The sequence below is a fragment of the Anopheles darlingi genome, chromosome 2, assembly GCF_943734745.1.
Source record: "Anopheles darlingi chromosome 2, idAnoDarlMG_H_01, whole genome shotgun sequence".
In the NCBI taxonomy this organism is placed as follows: domain Eukaryota; kingdom Metazoa; phylum Arthropoda; class Insecta; order Diptera; family Culicidae; genus Anopheles; species Anopheles darlingi.
Window position 1 is genome coordinate 9,716,772 of NC_064874.1, and position 27,410 is coordinate 9,744,181.

At 48.5% G+C, this 27,410-nt stretch overlaps 1 protein-coding gene across 4 annotated transcripts in view; it reads right to left on the reverse strand.

Annotated features, from left to right (window-relative positions):
* Window positions 1–27,410, reverse strand: part of LOC125949017 (fasciclin-2) — a 61,503-nt gene that overhangs the window by 18,217 nt on the left and 15,876 nt on the right. For 2 of the 4 annotated variants that reach the window (XM_049675686.1, XM_049675687.1), the window contains exons 3-5: window positions 3,306–3,486; window positions 2,885–2,938; window positions 258–424 (exon numbers count right to left, since the gene is read on the reverse strand). In XM_049675686.1, coding sequence (XP_049531643.1) covers window positions 258–424; window positions 2,885–2,938; window positions 3,306–3,486 — 402 coding nt within the window. The remainder of the gene's footprint in view (window positions 1–257; window positions 425–2,884; window positions 2,939–3,305; window positions 3,487–27,410) is intronic. The other 2 variants (XM_049675688.1, XM_049675689.1) reach the window with 1 other exon arrangement.

Here is a 27,410-nt window from a genome sequence, read left to right on the forward strand (position 1 = left end):
GTGGTGTTGTTAAAGCTTTCCTGATAAGCCGTCGTTTGGCGTACAAATCAGTTGGGCACACATATAAAACACGAGACCAAGCAAGGTTTGAAAGGAGATTTTCCACGCGAACGGAAGGCAAGGAAACATTTCCACTTTCTACCTGGGCAGCCGACGGCTTTCGTGCAAATATTCATCGTACATAGTTCATCGAGTATTCGGTGGTGACCTCGAGCACCGTGTCCTTACGGTACTGTGGCACGCCATCAACCACTTACCGTATGTCTCGACGACGACGGCCGCATTCAGCTTCTCGGTGACAGAGTAGGACGCCGCACAGTAGTACGTTCCGGCCATCGATTCCTGGAGCGAGTTGAAGATTAACGCCAACGCCGTCCCACTGGCTATCGATTCGGTGTAGATCATTGGGGATGATTGGCCCGCTCTGAAAGTAGCAGAGAAGTGGGTGAAATGAAGGAGAGACCTCGCGCTGGCATTAGATGGTGGATCGTTGAGAGAACCGTCGGTCAGGACACGTCGATGTCGATGACGTGGCCGTGGCGGTGGCGACGTGTCACCAACGAAAATTGGTCATGTTAGCACGTACGAACCAGGGAGAGGAGGTTTGAGGGCAAAGGATTCGGTGAAGAAGAAGTAGCAGAACAGGAAAGTGAGCTGGTGTCCGGTGTCGTGAGGTAACGAAAGCCTTGTGTATCATTGAAGAAGATGGTGCTGGTGCACGCGCTATGAGGCAAGACAAGTGGGGTACAGGCAAAGATGCGAACAACGATTATGGCACTTCGGTGGCACACCACAGTCTCTTTGTGTGTGGCAGCTCTCATGTTCCGTGTTTAGAACGGCTTTAGTGACACATACAGGCGCACACACACATAAACAAATACCCATAACACGCACACGAATAACACACACATTTTGTAGCCATTTATCGCGTGCGTGTACGAGCTTTGATTGGGCTACTAGATCCATCCCGACCAGCTAGCTGGCGGCAACCGGCAGAATGATGTTAGTTGCAACGTCAGCGAAAGCATCAGCAGCCGTTTGCAGTACACTAAAGCAGCGCGCTGTCGCTTGATGTAGCTACGACTCTCTCCCTCTCTCTCTCCTCTAGAGAATTTCGTGTTCACTATATGTCAAAAGGGTGTTCTTCAAACCGACTACCAGCTGAGCAACAGAACAGGGAAGGACGACTAGACCCGATCACCGGAGGAAATCGAGCAAATCAATCACTTCACAATATGCTAATTACTTCACTGCACATGCACGAGGCGTGTGGCTTCCCGTTGCAGCATTAGCTGCTCAAATCCCGCAAATACTTCAGCATTCACTGCAGGCGCTTCTGCCGTTCAATCTTGGTCTGCTGCTCGGGAGTGCAATAATCTGCATCCTAGAAATATGATGTCCGTGTATCGTCATGCGGATATGCAACGTCATCCAACGAAGATGCAACATCCGCTTGCGGTCATAATACTCAAACATAATTAGAAGTTCTCTGATTGATGCACCACACGATTCCTGGCCCGCTTCCTAGTTAACAATATTCGCCACTCCCAAGGGCATTTGGCGCATGGTCCATGTAAACCCAGACCTGTGAGGGTGTTCACAGCGTACAATCGAATGCCGGGAGCAAAATTAGCTGACCAAGTCGCAGCAGTACAGAACACAAACCAACAACATAAGTTCGATTCGGTCCAGCGACAAGGTAATACAATTAGCTTGCTCGCGTTGCATCTTCTCTTTGTACCGTAGCAACATTGCATTCGCATCATTGGTCCTGGCGAGAATGAAGACCGATGGTTCACAGTGACACTGCTGACTTCGCCGGCAGAGCATTGGTGACTATTACTAAATACGGAGATGGTAAATGAAAGAGACCGCCCCGGGCGGGAGGATCCCACATGCATTGGAATCTCATGCGACCGCGTGTCCCAATCCATAGCATAACGTCCACTGTGGAATGTGGGGTGTTCAAATCGTTTGCTATCTAGCCGAACCAAACTGCAACTGCACATTGCAACTGTCCGGTCAAAACATGCAACTAACTACCACGTGCTGATGCTGAAGGCGGTGCGCTGTGCTGAATGTGTGCGCACCAGAATCTGGCGCGCCTTCCATGAATGGGTTGTAATCAAAGTCTGTTCAACGCTAGTCATGATGATGATGATGATGATGCAGTGTGGAATGCAGGGAGGAGTTGTGTTGGTTACGATTTTCCTCGAATTTTCGTACAGATTTCAGAAACATTGGCAATGATTTGGGACGCAGCACGCCTTGCAATCGCTTGTATGTGTGTTTATAGTTTGTTCCAAATAAACAGTCGAATGGACTAGAGAGAGGTGGACAGCATTCGTCGTGCTTGGTGTGCGCTTGTTGGTTATCAACTGTTTATTTGTATTACAGATCATTCTCCGGCTATCGGATGTTACTTCGAGAATGTGAAAAGAGAGCGCACGACATTGTAGCACAGACACGATGCCGTTTCGATGGAGAAGAGTATTTGCACTAGATATTTACAAAACGTGGCCTCTGGAACTACTGCGTCCACAACATTAGTGTAAAAAGCCTGTAACCTCGTTCTCACGTGTAATGCGATGAATGTTTGACAAGTGAACGAATTAATTACATTTGGCGCTTGGAAACTCGTTAATACGAAAACTATTGCCATGTGACACACGCGGATGATGGTTTTGCACATTGCGTTTATTAACAAATGACGGAGGAGCAGCAGATTGCGTAAAATCACAACTGGGCGGCGGCTTTGGGTTAAAAAAGAAACGAACTCAAACGAACTAAGTTAATGCATGTAAATAGAGTACATCGGGGTAGTGAGGCGCTATAATCATTCACCTAGTAAAGGTACGAGAGGAGAAAGAAAACGAAAACTTACTTCATCGGAAGCCTACGACCTTTCGAATCATATAAGGGAGAGTAAAGGTTCATCCTAAAGTTCAGAGAGATGGTAAATCAGCGAAAAAAAAACAAACAAATAGAGACAGTTAACGGTTAAAACTCATACAAGCGATGGAGATTTTCGTAACAGAACAAAAAATGAAGAACCAGTATGTAGCAAAACGACCGTCATACGTTCCCATTCAACATTGCAAAACATTCAGTAGTCTTTTGGTGAATAAACACATCTGACAAATTGCGCCATTGCTCCATGCGTCATACGTAACTTTAAAATCTATCCATATGATATTCTTCTGTAAAACATCGAAAACAATGAGGAGTGGTTCGGCTTGTCATGGGATCATAAAATGTAAATATTCTTGTTGTTCTCCCCGAAAATCGTTCTCCGGTATACTTACGGCTTCGGCAGGATGGTCATGTTGCGATTGTCGTTCCATCTGAGATCGGAGATGAGATTGGTGTCCGGCACGTCGGGGCGGCAGGTCAGCAGCAGCGAGTTTCCAACCGGTTTGCGCTGTACCGACGATGAGGGCAGTATCTGTAAGCTTGGCTGCTTTTGGCGCTGGCAATCGGCGGCTCCTGGGGAAAAGGAAGAAAAAAGTTCGGTATTAGTAAAGTCGTCAAATTTCAAAAAAGAAGTGATAAGCATCTTCATCCGGTTCAACAGTCTGCATCCATATCTTCAATCACTTTCGTGTAGCTAGAGGATGGACTGCAAATACAAAAGCACCGCTCGACCGCTCAATACGGGTCCAACCGCTCTCGTTCTGAAGCGTAAGGTAGTAAAATCGTCGGGGATTAGGAACCTAACAGTAGCATGTCACAAAGTCGGTGTCGGGAATTCGTTGTCGCCGAATGAATGAAAGGATTTCAAATGCATTGCACTCTAGGAAGACTCGGAGAATGATCCTCGGGCACATGATGATGTCGTGGGTAAAGTTATGAGAAGAAGAAGCAGTACATCACGCATCGCTTCCGATGAAAATGTTATCAAGATGTAGTCCCCGCTCGGTGGCCCTTATCTGCAGCATCTCATCTCTCGCTCTCTCTCTCTCTGCCACTCGTACCGGATTGTGTCTAACAGAGTGCCACACCGGAAAGGGATTACACTCTCTACTCCACCCCCCACAGAAGAAGAAGAGCAACAACGTGCAAAAGGTTGTGAAAGATGCAAATAATGATGCCGCAAACAAGCCACACAGTGGCCCACCGCAATATGTCGGATTATTTCATGCCTCGGCGGACGATGAAGATTCTCTGAAATTCACATTTTATGCGGGGTTCGCTCCGGTGGCGCGGCCCTGGAGCCTGGAAGCCCTGACAAGGACACAACAGTGCGGATTGCATATTTCATAATAGCAAAAAGTAGTTTCAATTTCAATGCCATGCGTCTCTCTTTATGCATTCCAGAAGCGACGAGATGTGTCAATATAGCATTTTGATTCCAGAAATGGCATAACTTGGATCTCATTAAACATAGCGCAAAAAACTCACTTTATTAACACAAAATGCACCGTAAGATAAGAAAGTCTGTCATTTTCTGCACACATTCACAGAAGCTCTTGAAGTGGCTATCCTTAAACACATCTCCCTCCCTCATCAAACCAGACCAAACATTTCATAAACTTCATAAACGTTTCATCCGAGATCTTATCCTCTCTCTTGCATCGAATCATCCGTTTTGCGCTCCGCAGGAATCCCCGAAATGGCATATGCACCGAAGAGAGGGAGGGTTGTAACGTCACGGCTATTTCACGAAACACACAGAAATCCTCCCTATTCCGTTTCCGGCTCTCCAGTAAGTTCTCTCCGCCGGCATCATTAATTGCATCCCGCCGCAAGATGCCAATCGGTTGCCATTTTGGCAGTCGGCCCTTAATGGCCTGCTGTTCCGCTGTGTTCCGTTGTACATTTGCCAGTCAGTTTATTAGGTAATAGGAGCCAACGAGCGCCTCCCAATCTTGCACTGGACCGTCGCCATCATCATCATTCCAAACGGCGATGCACACAGCAACACACCATCATCACGGGGTGCGCGACGTGCCATGGTAGCAGCTGCACCATAGATTGCACATTTTATGCTGCAAACAGCATTGACTGCGCGCGATTCCGCTGTGTCGTCAAGGAAACACCCCGGGATGATGATGCCTGCTAGCTGCTTTAGGCCAGTACCAACGTTGCCCATAAAACGGTCTAATAGCTATTACGCGACAAGCGAATCTACAAGCCGCTCTCTGTGTGCTGCTGCTGCTTGGCATGCAATCCAACTTATCCCCTTCCTCCTGGAGCATAAGCGGGTGTAATGTGGCATTTAATGCTCGACGAGAAAATGATCATTGGCAATACACACACACAGCACACACGTCACGATGCTGTCGTTAAATCACCAAAAATCCGACCACCATTTCGCTGCCGCCCTTTGGGGGGGGGGGGGGGGGGGGGGGATGGAGATAATGACACATCAAAACGTGGCGCGCCGACAGTTTCCTGCGTCGGAGCAGAGGCACATCATCCAAGGAACTTTTCACACGACTTCATCACCCCCCCCCTCCTCCTCCTCCTCCTCCTCCTCCTCCTCCTCCTCCTCCTCCTTATGATCGTTGTCCTCTTCCTTCTCCTGATCGACGCACGATGATTCGAAGGTGAGTCAGGGATGAGAGGCCTTCGGGGTCCTTTTTTGATGAATTTACGATAACGGTGAGGTTGGGAGTGCGTGTGTGTGTGTGTGTGTGTGTGTGTGTGTGTGTGTGTGTGTGTGTGTGTGTGTGTGTGTGTGTTGGAACATTTTATGGCACCCCATAAAATCTGCTGCATCCTTCCACTGGACACAGCCTAAGCGCCACCTTGGGCCACTTCACGTTAAACCTATAGGAGATGGCGCCGAGCGCGCTCTCGGCACAACACAGTTGACCGAAAATGGTGATCGCTTCGAATCGGTTGTCGGAGAAACCGACGATTGACGTTCATGGCGTCGTCGTGGTGTGCTGGATTAACTCCGCGCGCACAGAAAGTAAACCTTATATGGAGAGGGAGGGGCGAGAAGAGGGATTTAGTTTACGATGGCCCGAGATTCGGTGTCAATTAAATTTTATTTTATGCGCAACACATAAAACTGTTGTGTATTAATTTTTTTGTACCTCACGTCACTTATCGAGGACGGACAAGAGCAGGAAAGAGGGGCCGCCCCCTTTGGGAAGGTGCGGTGTGGTACACTGCATACCGTTCGTTCTCTGATTGTCCACAATTCTGCTCACTCCCAACCAGAAGCTGAAAATGTATATGCTACACACGACACGACCATTCGATGTGACCATTAAAAGGGCGCCCGACGTATTAAGACATATGGCGGCGGTTTCGAAGGATGGAGAGGAAGAAACATCGTAAAATCAATCCAACTATGGACTTTACAACAATCCCTACAACCTACGGTGGCATTAAAGTGTGAGAGCAGCGGAGAGGAGGTCCCACCGGTCACAGCATAGGTTTTAATGGTTCATTTAACATACCGGCTAACACTTAATATAATTTCCATAATCCTGGCTTTTCCCTCTGCCCTCCACCCAATACACTAAAACATATGTAAATAGAACTTCATTTCAAATTCAAACAAGATTAGAACCGGTAGCCCTCTGCTCCCTTGTAGCATTTGCTGTTCGGCTGCGAATCAATATGCTGGCTCCCCTTCCTAAAAAGAAAAAAAAATCCGATAAAATTCGGAAGGAGAACCAGCACAACAACCATCCATTACACTCTCTGTCAACCGACACTTGATATATGATCCCCGAAGCAGCCGAAGCAGCAGACGTCGGTGGCATTTACAACGCGCGAAAAACGTGAAGAAGATCGAACCAACAACAAAAAAAAAAGCTGTAACTATCCGGTGATGGTGGTGTAGAGTCTCACGCACGCATCGTGTGGCTATGCTGAAAATCCCGATGTGCTTCCCTTTTTCATTCGTGATGCTAAACCATCTTTGCAAAAGGAATTCTATCCCTCGGCATCAGATCCATGCTCTCGCTGGCGCGTCACTAAGCCGCTGGTGTGGTGGTACCGGGGGAGGACACTACGTACACAGATTATGAATAGCTAACCATTATGGACACACAACACAACACAGCATCGGGACGGGGAATTGACGCAAAAAAACTCATCTGTCGCTGTTCGAGTGGACCGTCGTCGTGGGCCACGCAAAAGACCAAGCACGATGGTGGTGGATGAATACACTTTTTGGCTTGAAGAGCGCGCCACTCGCGGTTATGACGCGCGCTCGGAGGTTGGTTTGGTCGTCAATCCGGTGCTTCTGATCCGATGCGCCACAGTAACCACCGAGAGAGCTGGGAGTCTAGCATGTGCTGCTGCTGCTGCTTCTGATGGTACGCTGCCTGTTGGCTTCAAAAAGTCAAACCAACCATTCCGGGAGTGGAATGAACGGCAGGAGCAGCGAGAAACGAGAGGTCCGGGGGTGTTGTTGTCCCTGATAGCCACAAAACACTCCGCGCTTCTGCCGCCCGGAGAAAGTGCATCGAATTATGTGCTTCGCTTGGTTACTCTGCCCTACTCCGTGCCGTCAGGGATTTCTGTCATCCCTTGCAAAAAGCAGCGAATGTATGCAATTAGGTTCTATGTTGTTTCATCCATGTGTTTTTTTATGAATTCATGTTACCACGCAACCATGTTGTTGTCAACCGACGTATAACTCCACAAGAGCATATGGCTGTATCCATGCCTAGTAGGCATTGGAGATCCCCTCTTATGTGACGTGACGGTTAGGTATCCAGCAACGCAACCAACGCAAATGGATCCAACGGGGCCCATCCCGGCCCTTTCATACAACCGAACGGAGGACTGCGCCACCAACCAACACTCCTGTCAGAAGTGCAGATGGATGAAAAGGATACGCCCACACACACACGGGCAGACCCCAACAACAGGACAGATACGACCGACTGACGTATGCGCATCCTTTCGCATCGCATCGCATCGCATCCAGCAAACAACTCGACAATGTCGCCAAAAGCAGAACATATCCTAGCAGAGTACCTAAAAAAAAGAAAAGAAAAAAGACAAAGAAAGATCAATCGGAGAACGTATTGTCCTCCACATACTATTGCTTCCTCCTGTCTGCAGTATCACAAACTAGTCGATGCGCAAACATGAATTCATATTGACAGCTGTGTCCGGCCCGTTCGTCGGAGTTGTAGACGAGTTGACGTGACTAAAATTAAATTTGGATCCTGGACTGCCGGTCGTGCCGTTCACTTCTGTGATCAATCAGAGGCTTACACAAACGCATGGTAAATTCACTCCATCGAGGACCCGTTTTCGCTTCCAAGAAGTGATGCATACCAGAGGAACGGAGATTCCGATACGCTCTGCTACATCCGAAGCTTTTCTGCTGGTTTTGTCCCCCCACCATTCCCGGGACCATAATCGATATCGCCATTCGCCAGGAGCAGCATAGTGTATTAATTTTGATGCTGATCGATGTCGGAGCAATAATGATGGATTTGTCCACTCTTCAACTCTCCCTTGCAGCACGGTTGCGCCACTCCCCAAATCCTTCCTTTTTTATTATTTGAAGGAAGGTTTTCGCCGAGCGAGTACCAGCCATCAATCCCCCTTTGCGAAGCTTCTCGCTTCGCTTGGCTTGGTTTGACTTAACTTGAGGCATGGAATCCAGGGGAATATCCGTGGACAATTTTATGGGACCATCATTTCGCGCTTCACTTCCCACAGGAACAATGTTGCGCGTTACACGGAGTGACAGAACCTCCCCTTCTCTTCCACATACTGCACACACTCGTCGCCGTCGTCGTCCCATCCCATTGGAGTAGAGCAAATCTGACAGCTGAAAGACGAACGAAACAATCTATCAGACTACGGGACCCGGCCGAAGAGAGCTTCCGAATATCTCGTGGGATCGCAGCAGGAACAAACAGAGATCTCGTAGCAGTAATCGCAATCATGGTGTGGCTAGGAAAGGACACGGCTTATCTGTCACTCAGCCTCTTTCCTTCTCTAGTCAGTCTCTGGGTTTTGGTGGATTTTTTTTTACTGTTCTATCTCCATAGAACAATTCTCTCAGGACAACCTCCTGGGAAGAGCAGATTTGCTCGATTCTGGGCCATATTGGCAGGTGCCAACCAGGATGTAAGCTTTTTGCTGGACTTTTGACTCTCGCTTTTGGAGCATAGTCATCACATGATGGGTTTTGTGATTTTAATTTGGTTGGAGCATACTCCCGCTGGAGTCCTCTGATAGCGCGGGGTGTGGGTGCGGGTGTGCACAGGAATTTAATGGCGAATTAAATGGAGCGCGCAGGCGAATGTCACGCTACGCTGCACGATGCGCCCTTCATCAAAAATTATCATTTACACAATGATTGCACAAAATGGTGCATTGATGCGTGGTGCAGTAGCGATCGCTTGGCTGGTTGGTTGGTCAACCAACAGGCAGCAAAAGCAAACCGGTAGGAACATTTATCACATTATGCACAACCAGTTGCACACCGCGCTGCACACACCACAATGAAATGGGCGCGTAACGGTGGAAGGTGTTGATGGGATGAGTTAATAAAAAAAGGAGTAGTAAATGAATAAATATTGATCTGTTAAATATGATGTTTATTCTCTCGCTGTTCTCTCGATGAGAGATGGTGCTGATGGAAGCGATAAATTAAGTATTTAAATTGGCTTACCAGGATCAATGGGATGAGGAACTTTAAACGCGTATTCTCACCGCAAAATTAATTAGATCGCAATTTGACGCCAAACAATATCCTTTCTCGTGTCTAACACCACCACTAGCGCGATTGTATTGATCAATGGAAGCGGATCGAAGATCTCGAGAGAAACTCATCTCGCCCCCGCCGTTTCCTCATTTCCATTTATCTTTGCTAGCGTAATTAATCAGACCAAATTAAACTGAAGCACCCTGCGAACGACGATGTTGTGTGCATTAGCGCGTGTTGTTTCATTAACTAAGGCAGTGCAAGACTCTACAGCAATGAGTGGAACTGCAATCCGAAATGACGAACACTGGATGGGAGATGGCGGGGGATGCATTTTCAATTATAAACCCGTTCCTCGTCAAATTGAATTGATTACTCATCCGAGAGCAGTAACAAATAAATTGAGGTGCTGCTGCTGTTCGAAAGTAATGTTTCGACGAAAGAGAACACACCGGAGGGAGCATATCTCATTGGATTGGTATGTATCGTCGTAATCACCTTGTGGTGGTGGTGAGTGCACACCATACCGTTGCATTTCGCAATCGAGAGTCAAACATTGGATGGAACGCTTCTTTTAACGGCAGATCGTTGCATGATTGTGCACTAGTGGTGTAAAACAATGAAACAATAGCAGCTCGCTTTATCCAATCAAGTACCAGAAGACAGCGAAGAATGATTACAATTGCATTACCGCGAGTACCCGGGCACAGCACAAATCGTTTCCTGTCAATACTGACAGAAGACAATCGACCACTTGCGCTTCACCACACGGGGTGGGACCACAAATTATACACACCTTTCGCCAGCGCTGAAGAAGGAGAAGAACTCACATCCTTTCCTCCCGTTTTTCTGAATTTATTTTTCGATTTCGAACTTCACCAACACATTCTACGTTGCATCATCATCATCATCGCTGCACACGAAACTGCTTCTCGTCTTTAAGGATTAACCAACAACAGACACCGCAACCGTGTGAGAGAGCTCCATCGAATATCCACCTTTATCTACTCGCCTCGCCAGCAGCAGGAGCAGAACCGTATGCCAGATATAGTGTCAGGGGGCCAAGCTTTCAAACGAAATCCAAGCTTCTATACTCGGCGCACTAGAGAAGCTCCGTTGCACAGTGAACGAGCGTGCGTGGTGGTGAATGTGTTCTTCTCGCATCCGGAGACTAAATCGCCCATTGATCCGTGTGTGCGCTCTCCCCCTCCCTTCGGTGTGTCATCATCAAAGGATGGAGGAACCGTGATGGCAATGTGAGGAAAAATCTCTTCGCAACGTGCATACACACACGCGCGCGCCGACACACCTAGAGAGAGAGAACTTTGTGCATCCTTCCGGACTAATGAACGTGCTCAAAGAGTATCGTACGATCACGGTGTATCTGGGAACGTGAAGAACGCAGCAGCGTGTACCTCTTATGTTTGCTAGAAGCTCGCCTTCATACAAGGTATACTCGCTAGTCTTCCTGCTGCTGCTGAGCACCTGACGACACGCACGATGTGCTGGTCGCCGTCGTCTAAAGCACACGGCTTGGAATCTGCTCGTCCGTTCTACTCATCTATGAAACCATTTATTTCACGGATTAAAGCATTAGCTCGGGTGGAATTGTGTAATGAATTAGCGGACCTTCCCGGAGCCCTCGATACCGATTGATGTAGAGACGATCCTGGGGGTCCTTTCTCTCTTGGATAAGGCTCCACACCAGGAAAGGATGTGGCATTATGTTGCGTTCCAGTAGAGGTCGATGGATGAGAGATCCTAAGCGTCGTATAGAGCGCTTGAGAGCGATGGCCACCAACCAAGACTTGGCAGCAGCAGCAGCAGCAGCAGCAACGGCGGCAGCTTGCCAAGATGCCACCACAAAATCGATCGATCATTGGCCACTGAAATCATCAATTTACGGTCTCTGTTCGGGGGGCGGGGGAACTCGCTCCTAAAATACATCAACCAACTCCTCGCCTTCAAGACCTATCCGGACAATTCCTCTTCTTCCTGTTGGGGAGGGAGGACGACGACCAAACGATCCACAAACTCTATCTAATGATAACTCAATTTCGCGGTATCGAACGTTTCCCGATGGACTTCTCTCCGTGTGTCCGTCCAGATGTGTCCTTTGGTGGAAGAATCAGAGGAAGGAATCGACATCTACTTTTAGATCGAAGTGACGTGGCTACACGGGGAGCCCGCCAGCCATCATCCAGTTATCATGCTTTTCCGGGACCTGGACTTCAGTCAGCTCTATTCTTCGGTCTTTCGTATTCTTCCATCTCCAGAGGATCACAAACTGCTTCTGTTGCCGCTGCGGCTGCGTGCGATATGACAGAAGCGAGGACTTCTTCTCTCGTGAAGGAATGCTATCTATAGGCATGCGATGGCAGAGATGGAAAGCCAGCAGCACCTCGGCAGCGGTGATGCAGCTCTATTTTCGGGGTTCCCGGTGAGGTTTGACGAGCGGAAAACATATTTGATGGGCGGCATGGCATCCCCCCGTGGTCCGCATTTAAACGATGGCCACAATTTACCCCGCGCGCAGTACACCACCGGCTCTCGTCGTCGTCGGTGATGGCCAGTTAGAAATACCGAAAGGGAACAACAAGAGGGCCACGAAATAATTGTGCCATTGAGCGAGTCAGCCATCAGGCAAGGCAGCCGCACGAGCAGATTGACGGTTCCGGAGGGAATTTAAAGGTTTTTCCCATTCCCCAATTTCCACCTCCAGTATAAGGCGGGGTAGAGGAACAGCGACAGCAGCAGCAGCATCATCATCAGCACGAGAGGAATGGCGCTAGAGAGAATGACGTTTGTCCGTTTGTGCGGTTCACGGATTGGAAGAGACACGGTGAAAGTGAGAAGGGAAAGTTAATTTCCAACGCGACACTAGGTTCGATGGAGAATACACACCGCGTGCACGCACTAGAAGAAGAAAGGGGCGCGTTCGAGAACCGGAACCGAAAACGAAACGATGACTTTCTTCGCTTGCTTGGGAAGAAAAAGGTGCTTCTAGGCGTACATAGGTACCAGAGAATGGTGCTATGCCTAGAAGAGAAAAGTAGCTGTGGTGGTGGTGTGCTGATAGCGTTAACGCACGCATAGCTAAGAGAATACCTTCTTTTCTCCCGCCCCCTACACCTGGCGCACTGATAAAGAATGTTCCAAGAAGAAATGTCACGAAATAGTTTGAACCGTTGAAGTTAAAGTCGATGACATCACCCTTGGGGGGGGGCTTCTCAGTGGCACAACCTTTCCCAATGGTTGAAAATGGCCAGTGCGTGTGGCTCGCTGCTGGAGGGAAAATGGAATGTGAAGCGTTTCAGCTATTCGTGAATAAATGTCCACAACACTGGCATAACACCGGTGGTCCCTGTTGCGTGCAGCTCCTTGCTAAGGCACGTGTGTGAGAGGAATGTAACACACAAAAAACACCTTAAATGTGATCGAAAATTTACATTTTCTAGAACAAAAATCCGTGGCTTAAATAAATATAAATTTCGAAGGTATTACTCTCTTTTGGTTCCGTTCGTGTGCTGTGAAGGACAAAAACGCTTGAAAAACAAACTTCCAAACACCATAAATAACGAACAGTACGTCATCCTGCTGACGATGGGTCATGCAAAATAGATTTTCTAAACAAATTTCCATCTCCAAGAGAACACAAAACCAACCGCTGCCCGCAACGGGAGTCACTTTCCTGGGACATTCAACGACAATGAGAAGGACTTGTCATTTCCGCTTGAAGAAGGTTTTGTTGTCGAATGGTCCCGAGAATAGCGAGCGATTGTTGAGATGATCACCGTCGTCATCATTATCATTCGTCGTCATCGTCATCGTCTTATCCTTTTCATTTCCCAACATTGACCTTTGTCCGTTTTTTGCTCAAACACACACACACACAAATACTGGGTCACCCAGTTTTGTGTCGTCAAAAGCAGGACACTCCACGGAAAAAGCGTGAAAGGAACCTTTGTCCTGGGTCTGTCGGTGACTGCCCGAGTGGCCACGCGAATAGCTCCCCACCTCCTGTCCAGCGATCCTACAACAAGGATATGCGGAAGGAAAATGAAAATCATCCTCATAACAGCAGCAGCGGCATCGTGGAGTGTGTGTGGTGCGGAATGTGTTTGCGATATTATTTTATGCACAGCAAAATATTCAATAAACCGGATGAACGATGAACGATGATGCTGCTCTGGGCGCTGGCGGCACTTGACGACAGGCCTTCCGCTCGTTAATCCGCGAATCGCTTTCTCCATCCACAATCCGTATCGGGCAAATGAAGGTCACCAACCAGGCCGCGACTGGCGGCTGGCTACGCATGATTGATTAATGAGTCGCTCGAAAAAAAGAAGGGAATCTCCGGCATCTTATATCTCAACCGCAACCACCCTTCAACTCACATTTTCGCTCTAAATCTATCAGTTACGCGACCGTTCCGGATATAGCGGCACGGCGCTCTTCTCTTGCAGCGCATCGTTTGATCATTAGCATAATGCGAAAAAGCCTCTACACGGGGATCGCTCCACTTCGTAGTGGATTGGGAAACGAGAAAAATGTTGATATTCCCCCCTGCGCCTCGATTCATGTATCGAATTGCGATTTGATTGTAATCCGAAGCAGGTGGACCTTAACCACTTCACCCCGTATAGCTTCATTAGTAGCCGGCGCCTTGCCTGAGAAAACGACGAAAGAGAGCACACACCGCAAGCAATCCCACCCCGAATTGTTTGTTTCGCCAAAAGCCAGCTCCAAGGTGGTCTCCGGGTCGAGAGGGATTATGAGAAAATTCACACGCAACCCCAACAACAGCTACAAACCACAGAAACACGACCAACAACAACGAAATGGAAACAGGCCACTCACTATCAACACCTTTTTCGCCAGTGGAGCGCGAAGGTGGGGTGAGGTGTGCCACCTCAATCACTTCTTGAGTTTGAGCTGGTTGGGACTAATTAGGTTTCATTCGGTGGCCACACAGCAAGTGGAGAAGAACTGATGCCAATAGGTGGTAGGTAGGAAGAGAGGTTGCCATGTTTTATTTACGGTCGAGAACCAACACTTCTCTCCTTCCTCTGGGGCGAAAGAGTATTTTCATTATTCATCGCGCGACGGTCGAGAACGATCATTTATGCATAGATTGACCAGGACGACCGCCGGGCCACAAACCAGACCAACCAACCAACGAAGCCAAGATTTGATCGAAATCTGGATTCCCATTTGCATAGAAATCCATCGCAACACTCGTACGTCAACCAAGCAGGCTAGACAGGGCGAACGGGATCCTTGTAGTCGTCGTCGTTGTCGTCGTAGCCTACTGCTTGCAATCCGGATGTGTCCGAGGAGAGGCAAGTGATTTGAAATTTAAATCGTTACACGTCAAACGACAGATCGACACTGACGCAAAAGGTACTTGACCTGCGCTGGGACCTGAAACGAGCCGCTTCGAGCCATCTGCAACAAGACAACTTCCAGAGATCTGAAGATGCATCAGACCGAACGTCGTCTTTCTTATGGAGAAAAGGAAATAGGGGTCCTTCTTTCGTTCATCAACAAAGGCTGGAGGTTGTAGAGTTTGGAACGTCGAAAGAAGAAGGAAGTGCGTCATTCGATCGTTCGATACCCTAATCGAGAAACAATCTCATTCACCGAGAGGAACACACACACGCACGCGGATATTAATTAGACTATCTTTCGCTTCTGTAAGTGGTCGAACCCCCCACACAGGACAAGACACAGACCACCTCTTCGTGGGCTCCCGCCACATAAAAACACAAGACCAAAGACGTTTCAATTGAAGTACAGATATGAGAAGGTAATAAATACCATCGCATGAGACACATGAGGGGCGCTCTCTCGTCAAGATGCACTCGGTAGCAGCCCTGAGGATAGAGAGGCGCGACAAACCGTAACACACGCACACGCACGCACGAGGAGTGTCGATTACATGCTTTCTCCTAAAATCCCCCTTTTACCAAAACAATGAATGCACCAGCAGCAGTAGCAGCGGTAGAAGCATCTCAGCGCAACACTGACGCACCATGTCGATATGATCGTCACACACCGGACGGATGCAAAACTTTGTAGAGCGACGATAGCACCCGAAACCTGACACCAACAGCAGACATCTATTCGCCTCTCAAATGGTCTTTGCTCTGTTCGCTCCTTACGGCCGGGTATTGAGTTTTCCAAAACACACACTCCAAGGATTGATTTCCTCGTGCATTTCCAGCGCCCTTTTCATCGACACACGCGCGATGGTGGTGATATTGAAAATCCATCGCTCCACGTGCCTCTCTCACCACTCGGCGCATCCTCTCTTCTTCCTCTTCGTACCCGTGGTGTCTGAGGAGAACAGGAATGTAGGTAATTTACAAGCGATCGTTTGCGATCGGTCCCCCGAGAGCGCCCCGTGTGTGTAGTACACTCCGGGGATGCGATGAAGATGGCACATAAAATTAAAAGCATACAATACATTAGGGGAACGAATGCGGTGGCACATCAAGCCGAAGAAATATGGCTCTGGTCCTTCTCTCTGCACTGACGCATATTAAAAGACAGTCAACTGTCATGGCGGAATGGTGGTGGGCTTGCTTCGATGCCTCCTCATTCCCTATGGAGGCGCGCGTTGGTATGTAAAATTGATTTTAAATTATACGGAATAGGGGAGGGAGGTTAAAATTGAACGGTTCCTTCCGCCGTTAAGCTCTGACCTCACGGAATACACGACGAGAACGAACGCGTGAAGGTTGTATGGGGCAAACTGTATAATCTCTTATCCACTAATCTCTGGATTAGTTCTCTGACAGTAGCAGGAGGTCGATCCTCTTCTCGTCTGCTAGCACTCATCTGCTCCACCAACTTTTCCAAAAACTGATGCCAGCTCCTCGTTTTTTTTTTAATCCGGAGTGGGCTGGAAACAACGGCATCTGCAGATCTGGTTCAATTGCTGCGCCCTCTATACACATTTCGGCGCTCCATGAATACTCCAACCTCCAAAATCTATACTCCGTATCCAGACTACCGGGGGGTTCAGCAGTAATTATCCCCGATAAGTGGATGAAAAAGCATCGAGATGTGGTGTACTGTTCGAGGCTGCTCTGCTTCGCTTTCTGCTCTGGAATCTACTGGTAATGCTTGATGGCCTCACGGAGGCAACCATGTATCTGTTTCTGTAAACACATCTCCAAGCTCATATGTTGTCCTCCATCTGGGGAGATTCAAGTGCATCGTTGGCATCCGGGGTATAGAAGCAGGGGGCGCGCTCATATGCACATTCATCACACTTGAAAACCGTCTCAACTGCGGTACGTTTGGATTGCTCCATTATCGAATAATGCAGCTATTCCAGCTATCCAGCCAACATGTGCACGCTCGCAGCGCTGCTACTGAAATCAAACAAATTGAGTTATTAAATAGCAGGTTCAGACATCAAACGCAGTACAAGATGGGAGTGATAAGATTAGTGATACTTTGTTCATGTTTATGTCTCCTTTTTATCATAATGCATTCACTGATGAATGCGAGCAGCTGTTTTCTTGCTGCGTTTCATCAATCCAAATTATGAAATATTTGCTTATCTTCGCCCAGCATTCGGTCTACGATTCCTCATCACATCATTCTGGCGTGATGTGGATGACGACGAAAGAAAAGGGGACACACTAAACCAAACTGAAAAGCGCGCCAAAATAACGCAAAATGTGGCCAAACCAAACATTCAAAACAAAAAACTCCCAAAACCCCAAAAGGCCACCGAATGCGTTCCATATGTGTTGTTGCTGCTGTTGTTGTTTTGCGCCGAACTGCGTGCCTGATTCGTGGGAAAAAGTCCCCGGCCAGAAGACCAGTTGCCGCAGCAGTTTCGTTTACGGTTTACCGACCACCAAGTGGCAGAAGAGACAGTGACAAAGCATGGCGGGTGCGCGAGTGCGCGTTCAACTCCACAGAGAATTTGGGGCGCTGGGGGCATGTGTGAACTGTCGCAGATGATATTTTTCCATTTTTCTTCCGTTCGACCTCGATATGCTTCGTAGCCTTTTTTTTGGCATTTGCCTATCCTACTACTGCCATCGGTTAACACATTTCAATAAGGCCGAGCGCAGATACTGAACGATTTTAGAATTTGCCATCCAGTGCACGGCCCGGCGGGACACCACATTCGTTGCGCAACGCAAAAGAAGGACGTAAGTAGCAGTCAGAAAAGAAAAATCTGTTGAAACTATTTGATAGAAATGATATTTTTAGAGCCATTTTCAAATCCTCTTCTTTTTGGGTGGCTGGAAATTGTTGGACCAAGAACTACCGCTCGACATATGGTAGGTGGTGTCCTCGTGTCCCAACATCACCATCTAGCATCACATATCGAATGGTGAATCTTATTCTATTTGGCGCTCCATCGAAGCAACCTATGGTCCCCCGGTGCACGACAGCGTTTGACGACGCCAGTTGGTGTTTGATAAAAATGAAATGGAGCTTGCAACGGAGCAAGCCGGTGCACGGTGCGGGCATTCCTCCGTCGTTTCAAAGTAAAATCTGGCGAAATCTGACGCCCCCAGAGAAAGAGCATGCAGCACCAGCAGGGAGAGTCTCTGACTTCAGTGAGATGATGGTAATTGAATTTCGCTGTGCAACAGCACCTTCCGTGCAATTTTCAAGTCTACTGAGGATGATATTTCCGGCACAGCAACGCCGCGTCCGTGGATTCCGCACCACCCACCCTCAGGCAGACGACAGTAGCATCTGCATTTGGTTAATATGATGCCGGCACTCCGACTTCAAAATGAATGGCACATGTGCATTAAAATACACACACAAAATGGTGCATATTAAAACCGGACTCATGGGGGATGCGTTATTCAAATTTAGTAGTGATTCAATTATTTTTCACATTTTGCATAACCCGCATAAATGAATAAAGAATATCAATTAGGCAAAAACAGAGAGATGTCTCTCTGTCAGCCTAAAGACAGTGCTTCCAATTAGCGCTCCTCTCGCTCTCCGCATCTCATTTCAATTATTGCAAAAGTTGAAGTACATTGAACTGCTCAACAATAAAAAAAAATCATAAAAGATCTCGATTCATTTCGAAAGGAAGCGACGCGCACTAGTATCCATCAATTGGAGTGCCAGCGTGTGGAGCTACTACTGAAGGTTCCATTAACTTTACCCCTCCGCTCTGTGCCGATTGCAGAACACAGCGGGACCCCCTTTCGTCTCGTCACCATCATGTCATCGTTGGCGTCGTCGTCGTCGTCGTTGTCGTTTGCAAATCAGCGTTGACGAAAGATAGCTACCGCTTAATGCCAGGCCGCCGCCGCATACGCCGTGGCCGCATTTGCATCCCATTAGTGTGTCCGGCAGCAGGCACGCTTTTAGTAAAAAGCATATTGCATGACTTGTTTTTCAGCTTCTTTGCCGTTTTTTTACTTTCATAAATATTTCATGAGTCGCTGCTGCTGGATGTGTGTGTGTGTGTGTCGCGCACCTCCGGATGCAGTGCGCGCTGGCGGTTCGATATGAAATATTTATTCTTTTCGAGAACATACTTATGATTCCCGAGATTGCCTTGGCAGTGGTAAGTAGGTAGGCAAGCGGAAGGCTAGGCGCTGCGCTGATGGCCACCACACCACTGGTAGAGTACATAGTCGGGTGTATTATCTCGAATCGCTAGTTTGGCGAGAATCGATTTTTGTGCGGCACGATTTTTATGAAAATGGACTCTGGCACGGCCACCGCCAACACCTCCAGCGCGTTTTCTCTCTTACGTCCAATCAATGACGTCATTAAGAACCTTTCTGTTAAGGATCGCGACGAGAATTAAAACACATTCCTACTGGGCCTGCTGCTGCTGCTGCTGTTGCTATTAATGTTAATAGATTGCGCACGATGGTCTTCCCTTCTTTTTCCTGCTTTTTCTTTCCTCCACACCATCCAATCAAGCACACAGATGCATAATAGAAAGCATCATGAATGCTGATGCTTTCGATGTCTCACCATTCGCTCGAATGACACTTTACTGCAGCGTTTTAATGTGCGCGGTGTGTAGACGATAAAGGATGGTTTCACGCCATTCCTGTCTGGATGGTTGGTTGGTTGTACTACTAACCACACAAACCGCTCCGAACCATCACAAAAACCGTGGTACGACCATCATGTCCAACAACATCACACGATGGTGGTGGTGGTGATGTTGTTTTCGAGCGCTCAGAGAAACCGCAGTCGTGGCAGAGTGAAACAATTATTTCTCGACATCCTGTGGCCAAGAGGTGCAGCAGCAGCAACAGCAACAGCAACAGCAACGAGCCATCCCCGCGATGAGACCTCTCCCCTGCCTTCCTTCTTCTATAAAATAAAAGCAAAAAGTTAGTTACCAGAGAGCTCGAAACATTAACGAGGTTGTGTGTGGCAGCATATCACGTGTGCCCTTACCACGTGCGCACGACGGCTCGCTCGCGTACACCGTAGCAGCTGTGCAGCAAAAGCAACAGCAGCAGCACCGGTGGGCACTGGTTTTAAATTAGTCTGGATCGTCTCTCCGCAATCGAAGGCAGCGCATTCCATAGCCAGCAGAATGAACCACCATATCCAACACCCGCGGTTGTGTTGCTGCTGCTGCACTGGAAAGCCACATTCCTCGGGGTAAGATGCCTAGCTGTTAACGTCGTCCCCGGGCTTTGAACGATGACGGTGTGCGCGCGTGCGTTTGTCGGTTGGGTTGACGGTTCTCTGTATAGTACACCGTACGATACTGAAAATGATTGTGTCTTGCTCTGTTGCTGTTGCCTGTTGTGGTCGCTGCGGAAACTCGTTCATAAATGATTCATCGAAATTGGTCTGGCGGCTGTGGAATGGTGTGCTGCTGCAAATGAATTTATCGAATCTCGGCGCACTCGCCCATCCCATCCCTTTATTGTGCTTGTTAGCAAACTCGGACGGGGGGTGGTTGGCATGATAGAATCAGCGTAACACAAAGATTGGAAGCCATTTTCGGTTCTCTGATGATCTTTCTCTTGGTCACGATTATCCTCCTGCCTTTTTGCGGCAGCCCCACTTGTCCGAGACGAAATGGAAAGAAAACATGAAATGCAGCGAGAAATGCATCCTCTTATGATGATGGCGTTGAACTGCTGCAATCTAAGCGTCTCACTCAAGCCGCCACCTTTAAATCCTGACACAATCGAAAAGGATTTTTGCGGCATTGAACCATGAAAACGTTATTTATCTACCATAAGTGACTCCACCATATATTCGACGACCCCTAGCGATAGTCGAGCAAAGTCTGGCACTTATCCCTACACCGCTGGCCGCAATGGAAAACTTTTTCTCCGCAATAAGAGCAAAAGTTCTGATCCATTTCGAGCGCTGCTGCTGCTGCTAATGCGACAGAATCTTGAAGGATGGAGATGCCGACGGCACCGCAACAGTGCAGCAGAGCCAGTGGAGAATGGCTCCCTTGGCGCTCGTTCTGAGGCCGTTACGAGCCGTAAGGCGATGTCACACTCACGACGAAGAAGCCAGCGTTCATCAACACACCCTCGATTTTCAACACCTTCATCAGCAGGGCAGCAGCAAGAACAGCCCGGATATTATTTCGATCAACGTCGGCGATGCCGGACGAAAGAACGAACAGGCGCAGTCTCCGGTCGGAGGAGGGATGCGGCCCCATCGAGCAAACGAACGCAACATAAACATAGCATAATAATAAAATGTTAATTATCATACCATTTGTGTTCCCTACTATTCTCTCTCCCCTCCAATACTGACGTGGATGTGAAGCGCGCTGCAGAAGCAATGTAACCGTCCCTCGTTACAATACGAAGAGATTCCCCCACAAAAGATTGGGGTCCAGAAGACGTATTGAACTGCATTTGATGGTGATAAAGAGACGAGATAGATGGAATGCCGCAACATGGCATTCAAATGGGGGCGGGGGAAGAGAATGACCACGGCGGGTGTGCAGAATGGCCCTACAGGGAACAGACGCACCTTCTACCAACGCTAACGCCGACAAGACACGAACGTGTGATTGGCTGTGTTTGGATGAATGTTTTGACTGAACGTATGAAAGGAGAGACGCAACGACGCAGCAGCAGCATCAGGTTTCCGTTGTCCAGTTCCTCTAACCAGAACAACGAACAAACGATGAATTCTCTCTCCTCCCCTCCGATTTGTTAACCATAATCGGAGTGGAATCTAATATCGGATGGGAACTCCCTAGAACGAAAAACAATTCCAAGATGGAAACAAAAATCTTCGAAGAATGTCAGCTCCCAGCTCTCGCGGAGTGATTTATGCCGCAACAAAGGTTCCGCAGCGTCGAAGCGCCGTGCCATCGATCTCGCACCCCATATTTTAAAGAACGCGATGCACTGCCGCTCCCTACCTTCTCCCCCAGTCTTCCACCGAAACAATGCGAGATGCAGGCAAGATGCTATATTATGAGCTTCTATGAGTTATGGCGCTATGCGCGCGAGACGACGCCTCAAGATGCGCGTCAAGAAATGGGTCATAATTGGTGTTTTGTCTACCCGAGCCCCCCGGACGTCCTTCTGATCCTCTGTTGGATTCAAAGTTTTCCCCGTTGTTTTCGGAATCGCCTTTGGAAAAACTATCTCACACCCTCGGGCGTAGAACGGACACTACTACGACACCCAGGCAGCTCCCTCTCTGGATGGCGATGATGATGACGATGCTCCCAAAAACTGCCATCAAGATAAATGGTGGCATAAATTTGGAACTCATTTCAATGTTTCATTCAACCGTATCCCAGCGACCATAGTCCGCGGCCTGCGCATGACAACGATGATGAGGGGTGATGATAATGGTGATGGTGAGGCGACAGTCAGGGCCCGAGTGATGACACTTGGCCTCCCATATATACTGATCCAGCCCGAGAGGCCTTAGCGGCGCTCATTCCTTTCCCCTCGATGCTGCTATATTAACTAATGCGCTTCATTAAAGCCAACTTCTATCTCATCTCTTCATCGTGTCACGGGGTTGAGAAAAAGGGAAATTATCTAGAACAAAAAACTGTCCGCTTTCACTAACACTGGAACCGCTGGAACCGCGGTGGAAACTGGAAGGTTTAGCAGTTCATTAACGAGGAGATCGAGGGCGAGCAGCGCTCCTCCATCGGTGGCGCTGCTGCCGTTGTTGATCAAGATTCAAAAACCGTTCTTGCAGCGGTGAAAGTGGAAAGATTAAAAGCTAAAGGCAACTTCTTTATGGGTCACAGCACCGCCAACGTTACGCGCGCAGAAGAAAAGCGTGGTAGCAAGGTCATCGCAGAAAAGACACGCCTGAAAAACGTGATTAAGATGCAGCAAGCAAAATCGAGACCGTTTTCCTTCGGTTCATCTTCAGCATCCCTTCCACGTAGCCTTGCGTCCTTGGCATAAATCTCTGATCCATTGGCACCACCTTTCATCCTGTGCAAAGGAGGCCGCGAATCAAAGCAACAACTTTTTGCATCAGAATGTTTGTTGGAAGTGATCGAAAAGATTTCCTTCTACTCTCTCTCTCTCTCTCTCTTGAGGCGTTAAGAACCTCAGTAAACTAAGCGTAATTGAACCCAATAAAATGTAAATAAAACGTGAAATCGAACCAGTTACGCTTCCCCGATACGGCTGTCAGAGCTTAAATGATTGAACGATACGACACGCTGCCGTCGTTCTAGGTCCAGGGCGGGAAGGTGTGTTCCGCTCCGTATGTTGACCGACGAGGCGGTTAAGCACATAGTTAAGCCCAAAAATAGGTTCATATGCGAGGATCTCGCCAGTGTGACTCGCTTGACACATCAGTTCATGGAATCAATCATCAAATTAAAGAATTCTGTCCAAAAACGATCAACCATCATATCCTCGCGGCAGACAGTCGCCACCGCCATGTGTCCACGCAGCAAAACACGAAAAGCCACAACGTTTGTCAGCGGACCTGTCAGCACACCATCACCGGGGGGGTCATCACTGGGATGCTGGCCAAGCATCCAGTTCGTTCGGTCGTCGAACAACCGGAAACAGGATATGTCATCGCTGGTCGGCCGGGTTTGTGAAGGCGTAAATCCGAACATGGGCAGCAGATGCGCTTAATTCAAACAGAGGTATAGGACGAGATGGGCTCATACACAGCACAGAACCAGACCGAAACCACCAACAAGCGTGCGCACATTTTCGATTTTTGCACCCACTTCAACATCGGTTCCCGTACGTAAGCGCGATTGGCACGAAACTCCAAAATCGTAACACCGGCGGACGGACTCAAGTAGCGTTGCCAAGCCAAACCACCAATTTGGGAATAATTTTACTCGGCCAGTATATGTTTCGAGAGATGTGCATGTCAACGTTTATTTTGCGCGAAACGGATGTGCACACCACACACACATGTCAGGCAACGGTTCTGTTGTTTTTTTTTGTTAATCTGCTCCACTTAAACGCAACACGTTCGAACGGGATAGTTAACATCGACGCCTTTTGCACACGGATCCTCTCTCCACGCTGCGATGACGACTTTTTGGTGTATTTGCCGCGGGAATTATCCGCATACAAAAAAGGATGTAAATGAGTCAAGTCAAGTGGCACAGTGGCGTTTTTTCTGCCATGGATGGGCGGATGGATGGGAGCTCGTTAACCACCGATCGGGAATATGGTATCCGCTTCATTTCATCATCTATCACCGGGCCCAGCTAACGAGAGACAAACCGGCAACGGCATCAGCAACAGCAGCCATAACCAGCCTACGATCCCCGCGTACACCAATCATCGACCAACAAAGCGAGCGAAGGGGGGTGATACTCGCGTTCATGTCCATAACATCGTTTCATGAAACGATCAAACCCGGAGCGGCGGCGACGACGGAGATCGCATCGGTCAAGCACCATCGCCAGAGAAAGAAAAAGAGAGAAAGATCGGACTGTGTTCGCGGATGAATGTGGCGGCATTATTTGTTTTAATTGAGTACCGCAGTCAGTGTGAACGCGCTCGCGCACACGCCCCCCGCAAGTCCCCCAACAGCAGATCAGCTCCCCATATATTGGCGGTTCCCAGTTATGCAAAGTTTCATCGACGAGCGGCATTTTCATCATTTGTGTTGTGCCGGCATAAACGCGGCAGCGGCAAACAGGAATGAAAAGAGAAGGGTAAAGTAGAGGAAACTCGGAAACAGCATTTCCGTGGCACGGTGAAGGCGGGTCTGTCATGGAAAAAGGGGGGTGCGTGCGCGCGCTAGTGTAAAATGAGTTTCAGAAGCGCGGATGTGCGGTCGAGCATGAGCACATTTTTAATCATCCACCAGAGGGGGGGGGGATGAGCACGAGAGTACATTCTACTGATCCTTCTCCTCCCGCGAACCTGGGGAGACCACATGATACCAGAGGCCGGCCGACCACCGACCTCTCTGTGTCTGTGTATCAAACCGTCGGGCCATTCAGGTCAGTGCGTGCGACAACGTGGCCGACATATGCGTGCGAGCATTTTTATGAGAGGTTACAGCATCCAATCCAGAACGCCAGGGAGCAACATGTGGATGAGGCACCGCACATCAAACATCCAGTATCCCCCCACCGAGCGCCATTACGGTTGAACCATCGGGTACACTCACACGTTCTTCTTGATGAGTTTACTTAACAGAAGCGAACTGAGAGTATTCCAAGAGCAAGGTAAAGTGTAGAGTAAATAGCAATTTTTCGATGCAAATACTTTTTGATTTTCTGTATAACACTACATGAAACAGTTTGAAAAACAGTATGCAGATGATCGTGCATGCATACACTGAAATGAGACCACAGAATTCAGTTAACAAATAGCCAGTTAACAGTGCGCCTAGCACATAGTGCTACTAGATAGCTCAGAGCTATTAACAACAAAATGTTCTACAGCAAGGGGTCTGCAGTAGACGATAAAGAGTTCCAACCAACAAGCGTGACAGGATCGCATTGCTTATTCGATTGTAATCAAGTAGGCCGGCTGCTACCCCTCGATCACCCTTCGCACGTCTGCCAATCTTCGGGTCGGCAACAAGCAACGGTTGCTGGCACGGTTGATTAGCCTACTCCTCTGGCTCGCACACTCGCGCGGCATGCGACTCTGGGTCTGCTGTCAAAACAAAGACTCATTTCAACCAATTGAGCGTCACACCACACACCAAACAGCATAGAATGCACACACATTGGCCTACAAAAAAAAAACAGAGGAAAAACAACGATCATCATGCAGCATCAAGAGAGGGAGAGAGAGTTGATTGCATACATTCACGCTGCTGGCCGTCCACCATCCGTCCGGCCGCAGCCCAGGCGTCATCTAATTTGATGACAGCCGTTTGTCCGTGATCCATCGACCACGGCGCCGGCCTTTCATTGATGGGGGTGGTGTGTGTGTGTGTGTGGTTGGCAGAGTATTGTTTTATGCTGGGCACGCCGACGACGACGACGCCGCCACCGCGGCCGCTTGCCGGCAAAAGCATTATGATAAAGGGGGCCACAGGACAAGCATCACATCGCTGGCACACACTTATCTAGTGTAGTGCCAATTCTAAATTCACTCATTCATCAACCGTGCTATACAGAAACCCGTTTAAATGGTGGTGAGACGGTGTATGGTGGGTTGTGCCGCGGAGGATGCAAGCGCTGAATGAACGGCGCATTTGTGCGCCAGAAGCCTGATTACATTAATCAGGCAAATTAGACGCCCGGCTGCGCTTGTGCCTCCACTCCTGAACGACGAAAGAGAGCTGGCTGACTGCTGATGCTGTTAAAGTGGGGGGGGGGGAATGCGGTTTGAAAGCAAACCTAAATTCCGAATCTGCACCACTTCTCCTACTGCTGGTGTGCTTGCGGATCATCGTTCTCCAACATACTTTCACGTCAAGTGCCGCACGGGGGAATGATCGCAGCGCAATAACGCTTAGCCTTAACTACTACTGTGTTCTTGTAGAGCTTCAGATGAGCACACCGCGAGTGGTGCTGTGCGGTGGTGACGATGGTGGGGAAATTAGCAAAGAAAGCTGCTCCTTCCAAGTGCTACCATGATGGCACAGACTCAACGGCACACGACACGAAATGATTGTGCTGCTACCACCATCGCCCCATCGCCGGGCCGATGCGGATGATGCTCATTTATCTTTCGTCGATTGCTTTATTTATGACTCACCTGGGAAAGAAAGAGAAGAAGAAAAAAAAACATGAGAATGGGCACGGGATTAAATCTGCGGGCCGTTAGATTTTGATCGAGAGCTTCAAACGCACCGCACCATCACCGGCCCCCGACTGACTCAAGCACACCTACTCTTGACAAGTAACTTTGAGGAAGGAAGATTTGACCTCAAGAAGTAAATCACGGTTAAGAGATCATGGTGGCGGCCGCTCTACCCGCAGCAACAACATTGCATCTCAAGCAGAGCAGCGAAAGGGTGGGAAAATCCGATGCATTAAATTGGTGAAGGATGGTTTTTGAGGAAGTGAAAAAAAAGAGTGAAAATCTTGCAACCATAATTAATCGTATGCTGAAATGGTCCAGAGACTGACAGACGGGGCGTGTACTAATTTCTGCCACTTCTGACAGAGGGAGAATGCTGCTTTGAAAATCGACCGACCTTAAGTGGGGGTGGGGTGGAATTGAATGGAAAAGTGAATTCAAAGAGTTTCTAGTAAGGTAAAGAACGGCTCTGGCTTTTGTGTAAATTCACAAACCTCGTCTTAGTTGTACAACCGGGGAGAAGAAAATTGGCTTGGGAAAACTTTCAGTATTTGGTGGTGGGTGGGCGGTGCCGCCGCACACAAAACACGCTC